This window comes from Girardinichthys multiradiatus, chromosome 1 (genome assembly GCF_021462225.1).
Source record: "Girardinichthys multiradiatus isolate DD_20200921_A chromosome 1, DD_fGirMul_XY1, whole genome shotgun sequence".
In the NCBI taxonomy this organism is placed as follows: domain Eukaryota; kingdom Metazoa; phylum Chordata; class Actinopteri; order Cyprinodontiformes; family Goodeidae; genus Girardinichthys; species Girardinichthys multiradiatus.
In genome coordinates this window covers 36,802,007-36,814,061 of record NC_061794.1, presented here as the reverse complement: position 1 = coordinate 36,814,061, position 12,055 = coordinate 36,802,007, and the positions used below count along the sequence as shown (strand labels likewise).

General features: G+C 38.7%; 1 protein-coding gene across 3 annotated transcripts in view; it reads right to left on the bottom strand.

Annotated features, from left to right (window-relative positions):
• The window catches only part of frmd4bb (FERM domain containing 4Bb), a 35,922-nt gene that overhangs the window by 7,403 nt on the left and 16,464 nt on the right, over positions 1-12,055 (bottom strand). For all 3 annotated transcript variants that reach the window (XM_047376801.1, XM_047376793.1, XM_047376810.1), the window contains exons 8-18: positions 10,647-10,730; positions 10,264-10,329; positions 7,411-7,468; positions 7,232-7,318; positions 5,805-5,881; positions 5,490-5,628; positions 5,261-5,402; positions 1,947-2,080; positions 1,662-1,778; positions 295-523; positions 153-206 (exon numbers count right to left, since the gene is read on the bottom strand). In XM_047376801.1, the coding sequence (XP_047232757.1) occupies positions 153-206; positions 295-523; positions 1,662-1,778; positions 1,947-2,080; positions 5,261-5,402; positions 5,490-5,628; positions 5,805-5,881; positions 7,232-7,318; positions 7,411-7,468; positions 10,264-10,329; positions 10,647-10,730 (1,187 nt within the window). The remainder of the gene's footprint in view (positions 1-152; positions 207-294; positions 524-1,661; positions 1,779-1,946; positions 2,081-5,260; positions 5,403-5,489; positions 5,629-5,804; positions 5,882-7,231; positions 7,319-7,410; positions 7,469-10,263; positions 10,330-10,646; positions 10,731-12,055) is intronic.

Genomic DNA, 12,055 nt, shown 5'->3' with positions numbered 1-12,055 from the left:
AAAAGAGATCTGAGAGTGTTTTTGTTATATAAAAAATAGGAAAACGCACAAAATCTACATCTAGAAAAGTTTGCATTTTGACTTAATGTGTAGGAACCCTGTCAGTATTATAGCAGATAAAATGATCTTAGCAAACCTAACAAATCACTCACCATCATCCAGTGGGAGACTAGACAGAGAGCTGCAGTTAGACCGGGTGAGCTCATCTGGAGAGACAGAAAAAACTTTACCTACTTTGCAAATGTAGCTAACTGATCACTGTAGTACTACAGTATATATCCCCTTGCACCATACCTGCAATGATTACTGAGGCACGTTGTGTGGGTTTTTTCCCCTTCTTGATCCTGTACTGATTCATCTCATTCTCTATCTGCTGTAGTTTGTGCATAGCGTCCAAGCAGTTTCTCCTCCTCTTTTTCTTGACCGTTTTACACAGCTCGGGCTCATTTGCAAGCTTCTTGGCTGCCTCAACGATCTTTCGTTGGAGGGCAAATCTGCTCTCAAGATTTCTCAGGAAGGGATCCTGCAAGTCAACAAAACAGCCACTAAAGATCTATGTCAAGATTGATTTCTCATAATCCGTCTATATAGTAATATTTTAAGGTGCTTTTAAAGGTGCTTTTTTCCCAGTCAGAATATAACTGTAAAAAAGAGTTTATCTTTTGTGCTTTTCGTAGTGAAGCGAAGTACTAACCAGACATGAATTGAAAGCCAGTTAAAAGTGATTCAGTAACTTGCAAAAGTATTCAAGCATTCACCACAAACTCCAATCTATTTTATTGGGATTTTAGGTAACAAAGCAACATAATCCACAGCCCCATATCAGTAAGGAACAGTGTTTAGTTTCTTGTTTTCTTTCATCCATGGCTTTCTTCTTCCCACTTCGCCATATGAGTCAGATTTGTGAAGTGCATGACTAATAGTCGTCATATCAGTAGGTTTTTCCACCTGAGCTGTGAATCTATGCAGCTCCTTTCACTACTGTCTGTCTATGATTAATGCTTTCCATGTTCGGCCTGAAAGTTTAGGTGTATGTTTATGTCATAGTAGATTTTCGGTTGTGTCCATATGTGGAGAATCAATTGAACAGAGCTTTGTGAGATGTTCAAAACTTAGGGTATTATTTTATAACCTAAATATAACCTTCCTTGGTCTGCATGATGCTATTTGTTAACTAACGTTATCTAACAAACCTCTGAGACCTTTACATATTTTTACATCAGGCACAGGGACTACCAATGAAAACTAGCCTGTTGGCTAACTCCAGTATGTTTACATTTTGCTTGTTTTTCCTTTTACTGACTATTTTTAAAAAATTGAAACACTAATTACTTATTAGATAACTTCTTAAAGGAATTTGTTGCATTAATTCTATTTTGGGAATTTCAGAGTGAAAACAGAGTGAAATCAGGCTATGAAAGAGTGAAAGAGACTGAGACCACCTTTCAGAACTTTTAAAGACATGCATAATTTTCATTAATGTTCTTGATAATCTTTCTAGTTCAGTTGTGTTGGTCTACCACATTAAATGTATATGTATAATATCAGCTCAAACAGATATATGACATTTCACAAACTGTGTAAAGTGAATTTAAATAGTCTGGCACAGAATGATAAACACCAGTTTCCTTAAGTTCAAAGTGCCCTGGTCAAATACAAACCTCATTGTAGGGGAAAAGGTCATCCAATTTGAAAGCTGTGCCAACACGCCGTCTGACCTGAGGCGGCCTTTCGCCTGAGGAGAGAGGATATTCCTTTGGCAGCTTTCCAGTTAGTTCCTGAAGAACAACAAGACAGGGTTTTATACATTAATAAAGTGCAAGAAGAAACAAAGGCATTCAACTAACCTCCTACAGTGTAACAAATGTTTAATAAAAGGAGCTCAGCAGAAAAAAAATGCTTTCATTGTATGAATGCAAAACAGCTGTGATAGAAGGATTTCTCACCGCTTCTCTGAGGCAAATCTTCTTGAGCTCTTTTGTTTTCTTGGCCAAAATATCTTGGAGTTCCTGTTCTTTTTTCCTCAGCTCAGAGAGTTTTTCTTTTTTCTGTTCTTCACTCATTTCAGAGTCTGCAGAACCTGCACATGCAAAATTATGACAATACTGTATCCCACAGCAAACTATATCTGTCACACTCTTGTCCGAGTGATGATTAACTTGTCTTTAATTTAATCTTCACTCTTTATTTCTAAACCTTTCATGCACTTATCAATGTCAGAAATTTCATATAAATGTTGCTCTCTTTATGATTTATTTCATCTGTTCTTTTTAAAGGGTGAAATTATTTTACTTCAATGGTTTTTCAAAAAGAAGAGCTGGGTGCAAAAGTTTTAATTTATTGTGGATTTAATCATCTACAAAAAGATTAATTACATATTGATTTGAGGTAAAGTGGAAAAGGAAGTCCTTCAACTTCATTTTCTTATCCACTTTGTGCACCACCTCCATGCTTGACAGTGGGTACAGTGTTTTTATGTTTAAAAACCTCACTTTGACTCCCTCAAACAAGCTTCTTGCCATTCTAGCCATACAGCTTAATCTTTCTCTCATTTGACCATACAACGTTTCTCTCAAGTATTTGGTTTGTCCCTGTGAATGGCTGCAAATTTCTGTCAAACTTAAACATGCTTTTTTTGGAGCGGTGGCTTCTTTCTTAATTGCCATCTTCTTAGTCCATGTTAAAGTTAAACTGGCTTCACACTGGTGGAGGCACTGGTGACCCAGTGGCTTACAGTTTATCCATAACGTCTTAACTGTTATCCTTTCATCTAAGTAGAGGAGTTTTGGGTCAGATGGTTAAAACATTGACTATGTTGGGCACGTTCTAGCATGACCAGTGATGCATTACCATGAGCGATGATCCCTGGTTTTGGAATGGATAAAGCAGGTCAACATTAAGCTTCAACATTAAGCTTCAAACTCAACCCCATTAAAAAATTAATGGATTATGCTGTTGGGACCCACAGCCATGGTTACAACATGAAAGGCCAGTACAGACTTTCCTGGAACTTCCAAAATAAATTGCATTAACCTACTTCCAGCAACTGAGGAAGGGGGGGTAGCAACGGACTTCCCATGATGCCACTGGCTGTATAAAAGCACCCCCTTTCCAATTTTCTAATGGTCCGCACTGTTCCTCTTTGCGGGACCGGGATCGGAGAGGCAGCACGCTAATGTCTCTTTGCTGGCAAACAGACATAAACTCTTCAAACTGGATCCAAGGGTGTCATAAGATCATTGATCATATGCGCTAAGTTAAGTACTGATGAATTACTGTTGAAAGAATCCGGTATTCATTCATAAAAGGGGTAAATTAAGGTATAAGCATTGCTTACTTTCTCTCTGAGGCCTGCAGAGGCAAACTGTCCCAGAGAAGTCCCCAGTAGAGACGCTGTCTCTACAAGCCGAGTGAAGCGGTTTTCCCTGCCTGAGAGAAGGACAACAGGAGCCGCATCACCGTGGTTACAGTAACATCCAGTTTGGCCGGCCGACAGAACAGCCGCCACTCCCCACAGCTAAGGAGGTTAGCTGTAGCTAACCGTTTAAAGACTGTGGATGTTTCTTCAAACTTCGTCGCCTTGGACAACATTCCTCACCACAGTTCATGAGGTTAAGTGTTTGGGCAGAATAATATAGAGGTGATTTAGATTGAAATGATCTAAACGTTTTCCATTTTATGAAGTTTGATTTTGTTTGTGTTGAACTCAGCTATCTTGGTGCTAGCAGAATATCTGCAGCACACGTGTTCAGGTTGTGTTCTTTGTTTGTATGTTTTTAAAGTTAAGACAAACTTTATTTAAAGGGTGATTGTAAACAGAAGATTGATCATAACGCGCCTTCCGCACTTATGCATTTTAACCCTTTTATTGACGGTATTTTTATAGGTGTGTGTTTGATTCTGGTGCTAAGCTATCAGCCTCCTTTGTTAGCTTCAACTGCTAACAGCTAAGGACGTGTGCTTGTTGCCAAATAATATTTACCCAGAAAGGTTAGTTTTCAATCCAGTAAATAATGTGTCCCTAACATCATTTTACTAAATTTGATAACTAAGTAAACACCATTAAGCCCCATGTCTCCAGAACGATTTGGCTGTTTTCTAAAATATTCCCTTAATAATATTTGTTTAAATATTATTTCAATAAATAAAGGCAGCTAATGAGACACCGTTGAGAATTAGGCATCCAGAAGGTTGGTTTTATTCAGCAGATCATTCTTAAAACATTATTTAATAAAATAATATTTTATCTGAACTTGCATTGTGAATGGTTGTCTAAACGTTTGCTGATTATTGCCTAAGTTAGTTCCAAGATTAACTTATCTTAATTTCCAGATTCTTCAAGATAATCTTTGGTTCTCAAACATAAATATTACATGGTAATGTTGCATCACTCTTTTGGTCATGGCTCTCAATCATCCTTGATCAACTTGTTTATATTGTACATAGCCCATTAGTCTTCCCTATTCTTTAATTCTGCTTGGTAGTTTAGTTGGCTCTCAATCATCCTTGATCAACTTGTTTATATTGTACATTGCCCATTAGTCTCCGTTATTCTTTAATTTTGCTTGGTAGTTAGTTGGATTGTTTTAGCATAGTAAAGAGTTTGTTGATTGAAATATGTTTGACTTTGAGTTGACTTATTTTTGTTAATAAATTCTTGTATTTTAAGAAATTGTGTGAATTCATTCCATGTGTGTGCAGAGTTTTGCTGTTCAATAATGTCAGAGGTCGTCTCACACCTTTCTATTTTTGTCCTAATACCATCGCCTTACTGGGCTGGTATTCACAGGACAACCCTTAACACACCGAAATATTATTTGATAAAATATTAAAATATTAATATTAAATAATATTCTCAGATTCCTAATCCCAACAATGCTTAAAAGAAAAGTCTGTGCCAGGAAACCAACCAATTGAAAAAATCTACCATTTCTGATAAGAGGGGTGGTCAAACAATTAACCAGAATTACACCAGGATCATGTATAGAGCAGGGGTGCATGTTTGAGCCCATATATGTTTAATTTTCACTGTCTTCATTTTGGAAAATCCACAAGAGATCACATTTTTTGCAAACCTAATTCATCTTTTTGTAAATCACAGAAGTTGTGTTATCAGTCCACCTTGAACAAAGAAAAAGTCCCAAATGAGTTTAACATTCCTGCCAATAATGAGGTCATGTAAACCTCAGAGCAGAATTGTATTTTTGACCACATATATAAAACTGAATATTCCTAAAACCTAACATCTAATAACACAAACCTGTAGACACCAGGCTCCCATTGCTGGCTGTTATACAATTATTTTTCAGGCCTACATCTCCAAGTCTGTTCATTTTTGCTCCTCCATGTTCAGTGAGCTCCATGGCAATTTCTTCCAAAGTTCTAGCTGGTCCTAGTTTTGCCTGCAAAAATAAAGAAGAAATGTAAAATTTAAGCTACGTAAAAAAATAATTATAATAAAATGACAGTATATTATAATAGCCTCTTACTTTGCTTTGCTTTCTGTCCAAGTAGAACTGATGCTGGCTAATGGCCATTACCCAAATGGTTTTGATTAAAGAATGGCTTGCATACCACGTGTGGATGAGTAAGCCTGTCTGCCCAAATGTGCGTTTTGTTACTGTTCTCCTGAAGTGCAAAACATAAAATAAAACAATTTAAGACAACTTTGTTTACTAATGAAATCCCAGTAGAATGATGATTTCTTTGGAGAAATGCTGAAAATATGGATCAGTCAGAAGCCAAACAAAAGTGTGAACAAGATTGTGTCTTATCAATTCAAAGAGTTAGAAGAATCTGCTCACCTGTGTGGATCATTAACTTCTACAGCAAACTTTTTCTCTCGGAAGTACAAGTTTTCCAGCTGTTTCCACTGGTAGAGCTGTAGGTAAACACATACAATGTCTCACCAGGAACAGAAATATATTTCTGTTAATTTCACAACATACATTTTGGGTACAACCTCCGATATAATGTCTTTGAGTTTGGCCCACTGGTGTTATAAATGGTGGTGAAACTAAAATCAGTAAAAATCGCAACTGAACTGACTTGATTCTTAAAAACTTGTACAAACAAGTTGAATTCAACAGTTTTGCTTGGCCTGTTTCAATCCCGGGCATAAGAAGATTCCATTGTAAGCTGTCATTACAGTCTGGGCTGCCAAGTGTGCATTAATGCAGGTGTTTGAGTGAGACAAATGCCACAAGGGGGACATTACATGAAGATTCATGGCTACATAACCACTTTCCATGGCTCATCACATCCACCCCACCCCCCCACCCCACCCCATCAACCAGGTGCTCCCTGTCAGCAGCCAGTTATGAACAATCTATTAGCGTCACTGACTCACTGTGTGTCTCCGCTAGATCAGAATGAGATACTTTTAAAACAACGAAGCATTTGCAGGTTACATTCCAGTTTTGCTTAAAGAATACTTGGGAGCATTAAAAAATGATCTACTTGTAAAGACACAATATGTGCAAAACTCACTCCTAAGCTGACTAAACAAAGAAGAGCGATTTCCAGTCTTACCAGCACAAGATGTTTAGAATAAATCCTCAGAAAAGATTAAATCTTCCTTTGCTTTGCTGTCAACCCGAGCACATACTGTACTTCACTCTGGCTGCTGTCAGCTCCTGACTTGTCTTTTCAGGTATTCTCTGAGCCCAGCCCCCTTTTCCCCTCCACATCACTGCCTCACTCCCTCTTCTCCTTTTCTAAAGCATGCTAGTCAGCTGATTTCTTGCACAACTTTGGGATGCACCAGCCACAGATTGATTGCTTCATGAAGAGCAACAGAGCTTTAAAATGAAAACAATGCAACAATAATTTGTTATTAAAACTGAAATGGATAAACAAGCTCACGGATCATCCATGTGGGTGTTTCTACTGTCTAAGTATAGTCCTAAACAATACTAATGAAACAAGAAAAGCAAGTTCTTTCTGTCTGTATGATTCTCCACTGCTTTTTAAAACTCATGAGACTAAGTAAAATGAGACAAAATATTCTTTTAGGATGAGATTTTGCTTCAAGTCTGGCCTTGTCTGCTGCAGTTTAAGTCATGAATTCACGGAACTGAAACATACGAAGTATAAAGCTGGTGAATCACCACACTGTTTTGCAACAGCAATGATCCTCACCCATGCTCTATGCCATCATCACACCCAAATTGGTGTGTGAGGAAGAAAAGAACAGCAGCAGACATTTCAGCTGGCAAGCTGTGCCTTTTACCTTTCGAGGTTTCAATTTGTCCTGCAGATCATACTGGCCGATGCCCTTATAGCTGATTCCCAGCCACCAAGGGATCCCTTGTTTATCCTGTCAGGAATAAAAATGCAGATTATATGGCTAACATGGGTCTAGGTGTAACTGTCACTGTCATTTTCAGTGAGTCACATAAGAGGACCTACCTTAACCTCATAATAATGAACCCCATATGTTGGCAATGACTCCACCAATGTCAAATACCTAGTGGAAAATTGAAAACATGAGTCAGTATTCTTTAAATATGTTTGTGAAAAACAATTTTGTCACATTAAAACCATAAACCTTAATGCATCTAATAGTGATTTTATGTGATTGACAAACACAAAATACTAATACTACAGAAATATGATTTTTATTATTTTGAAAATTCTTTACAAATAAAAGTCAGATAAGTGTGGCATGCATTTATTTTACTCAGTTTGATTTAAGTTTGGACTTTGACTGGACCATTCTAACACATGACTATGCTTTGACCTAAGCCATTCCACTGAAGCTCAGGATGTATTTGTAGGGTGACCATTCTTCTGGAACCTGAACCCCGCCTCATCTGCAAGCCCTCTGCATCCTCTAACAGGTTTTCCTTCAAGAATTGTCCTGGGTAGGCTCCAATAATCTTTTCATCAACCCTGACTAGCTTTCCTGTCCTTTTGGAAGAAAAAGATCCCCACAGCATGATGCTGCCATCATAATCAGAATCAGAATCAAATTTATTGCCAAACTTTTGCACACAAAAAATAAATTTGACTCAGGTACACTTTGCTCTAAGTGAAGATTTTATATACAGGGGTTGGACAATGAAACTGAAACACTTGATTTTAGACCACAATAATTTATTAGTATGGTGTAGGGCCTCCTTTTGCGGCCAATACAGCGTCAATTTGTCTTGGGAATGACATATACAAGTCCTGCACAGTGGTCAGAGGGATTTTAAGCCATTCTTCTTGCAGGATAGTGGCCAGGTCACTACGTGATACTGGTGGAGGAAAACGTTTCCTGACTCGCTCCTCCAAAACACCCCAAAGTGGCTCAATAATATTTAGATCTGGTGACTGTGCAGGCCATGGGAGATGTTCAACTTCACTTTCATGTTCATCAAACCAATCTTTCACCAGTCTTGCTGTGTGTATTGGTGCATTGTCATCCTGATACACGGCACCGCCGTCAGGATACAATGTTTGAACCATTGGATGCACATGGTCCTCAAGAATGGTTCGGTAGTCCTTGGCAGTGACGCGCCCATTTAGCACAAGTATTGGGCCAACGGAATGCCATGATATGGCAGCCCAAACCATCTCTGATCCACCCCCATGCTTCACTCTGGGCATGCAACAGTCTGGGTGGTATGCTTCTTTGGGGCTTCTCCACACCGTAACTCTCCCCGATGTGGGGAAAACAGTAAAGGTGGACTCATCAGAGAACAATACATGTTTCACATTGTCCACAGCCCAAGATTTACACTCCTTGCACCATTGAAACCGACGTTTGGCATTGGCATGAGTGACCAAAGGTTTGGCTATAGCAGCCCGGCCATGTATATTGACCCTGTGGAGCTCCCGACGGACAGTTCTGGTGGAAACAGGAGAGTTGAAGTGCACATTTAATTCTGCCGTGATTTGGGCAGCCGTGGTTTTATGTTTTTTGGATACAATCTGTGTTAGCACCTGAACATCCCTTTCAGACAGCTTCCTCTTGCGTCCACAGTTAATCCGGTTGGATGTGGTTCGTCCTTCTTGGTGGTATACTGACATTACCCTGGATACCGTGGCTCTTGATACATCACAAAGACTTGTATTCTTGGTCACAGATGCACCAGCAAGACGTGCACCGACAATTTGTCCTCTTTTGAACTCTGGTATGTCACCCATAATGTTGTGTGCATTTCAATATTTTGAGCAAAACTGTGCTCTTACCCTGCTAATTGAACCTTCACACTCTGCTCTTACTGGTGCAATGTGCAATCAATGAAGACTGGCTACCAGGCTGGTCCAATTTAGCCATGAAACCTCCTACACTAAAATGACAGGTGTTTCAGTTTCATTGTCCAACCCCTGTATATACATGTTGATTCTCACCAAAGGCAACAAAACTGTGAATGAACACACATGGAATTATATAGTAAACAAAAAGTGTGAATTAACTCTAAACATTTTTATATTTTATTCAAAATAGCCCCCCTTTGCTTTTATTACTGCTTTGCTCTCTTGGCATTCTCTCCATGAGCTTCATGAGGTGGTCACCTGAAATGGTTTTTCAAAGAGTCCTGAAAGAACTTCCCAGAGGTTCATGGAGAGACAGCCAACAGTTAATATTTCAGTCATCACAGCAAAGGGTGGCTACTTTAAGGAATCTAAAATATAAAACATATTTAAAGTTATTTTATAATATTTTGTTTGCTGCATAATTCTATATGTGATCATTCACAGCCTTCAGCGAGAATCTACAACGTAAACAGTCATAAACATAAAGAAAACTATTAAATGAGAAAGTGTGTCTAAAACCTTTGACTGGTAGTGTATATATAATAAATGGAAATAAAAAATGTATGCTAAATGTACATATATACACAAGTGACTCTACTAGAGAAGATAATGTGGGATAAATCCATGTTACATGGCAGGGCTTGTAGTCAACTTTAAATGGGGCTTCTTATTTCAAAAGACCAGATTTGTAGAGCACACAACTAAATGTCCTGTCAACAGAATTTTCCAAATGAGCTTGTGATCTCTGCAGCTCTTCCAAAGACTGAGCCTTTTGTCTGCATGTCTGAATAATGCTCTTTTGCGAGTTTAGTTAAACGTCTTGGTAGGTTTGCAGTGGTGCCATTCTATTCCCCTTTCTAGATGATAAATTAAATATGTTTTTCACATTTTAATGTGAAAACCATGATCTAATTCATGTTCACCTTTCACATCAAATTTCAGTAAAATCTGCAATTAAATAACAGTTACTGGTGCCAGATAAAATGAAGTCAAGGCACATTTTTATTTAGAACTTACTGCACAATAGCCTGTCCCCTAGAGACACCTTTTAGCTGCTTATAATATTCAATGACTCGATCCTCACTGCAGTGAAAAAACAAGATAAAAGTAAGAAGGTGAGTGAAGTTTATTTATATAGCACATTTCACAGTAATAAGATCTCAAAATTTTCTACAGAGGCTATAAAAATGCCTAAAAAGACAAAGATAAAACATTTAAATAAAGTCACTTGTACAGTGTTTTTTCCAAGTGAAAAACCAAATCTTTGTTTCTTAAGACTTTAACTCAAATGATGGTGCCACTGTATTAAAAACAATGAATGAATGTATCTCAGGCTAACAAACAGCATCACCAAAAAGTGTAAGTCTAAAATTTCTAGTCAGATTTCCTGAAAAACCTACCAGAATGCAAGAGATGGATGTTCCTTGAGGACTTTGGTAGGGAGAGTTGGTAGCTTCTTCAAATCAGCTCGGGTGTTTTCATCACTGAAATAGACAATAAGGTAATTAATAGGCAATAATGCTTCCTATTAAAAAAAAATATATATACATATATTTCTTCACATTTTGGGTCAGTTAGGTGTTATCTTGTATGTATCGTTTTCATAAAAGGCCCAGACATGGGGATGTGGGATGCTGAGATGATGCTGTCTTGTTAAAACTGAAGCAAGCTTATAAAAACTTAATATTGTCATTAAGCATACCTGTACTATAGTAACTCGCATTACTGTAACGATAATGTTACACCACCATAATGCAGAAACTCAAGATTTTATATATAAAACAGTTGAGAAACTCTAGGTTAGTGTTATGAACATCACATTAAATAGTAAAAAAATGGTTTAAGTCTTGGAACATTACACTGCTATTGAGAAATCTGTACTGCAAGGTTACAACTTTGATATTTGAATGTCAAATGTGGCTTTGGACCAATTTTGTAAAATAGTTGTAAATAATGTGAATAAATACACATCTATACAAACCTTATTATAATATATTGTCACATGAGTAAGATTTAGTCTCTTATCACCATTCAGATATTTCACATTTTTAACAATTATGATTTCAAAATGGCTACAATTGTTCTGTTCTTACATTCTTGTTCACTCATCATCTTCCAGGTTTCTGGGACTGGATCGAAGGCAGCAGTCCCAGCAGAGACACCCAGACTTCCCTCTCCCCAGACACTTCCTCCAGCTCTACTGGCCGTCGGCATTCCCAGGCCAGTCAGGAGACATAATCCCCCCAGCGTTACCTGGGCCATCCCCTGGGCCGTCCCCTGGGCCGTCCCCTGGGCCGTCCCCTGGGCCGTCCCCTGGCCCGTCCCCTGGGCCGTCCCCTGGGGCGTCCCCTGGGCCCAAGGGAGGTGTCCAGAGGGCATTCGAAACAAATGCCCGAGCCACCTGAGCTGACACCTCTCGATGTGGAGGAGCCGCAGCTCTACTCCAAGCTCCTTCCCGATGGCCGGGCTCCTTACCCTATCTCTAAGGGACTGCCCGGCCACCTTGCAGATGATGCTTGTATCCGGGATCTTGTTCTGTCGGTTATGACCCAGAGTTCATGATTGTAGGTGAGGGTAGGACCATAGACTGATCGGTAAATTGAGAGTTTCACCTTTCGGCTCAGCTCTTTGTTCACCACAGCGGACCGGCACACCATCCACATTACTGCGACCGCTTTTAGATTCATAATTATTTTACTGAGATTCCAGAAAAAGTTTCAGTGTTCTCACAATGAGAATTCTCGTGAGAATCTCACCAGCCCATGCCTTCCTTGCAGTATATTATTTGCCATTTTATTAAAACAAATTA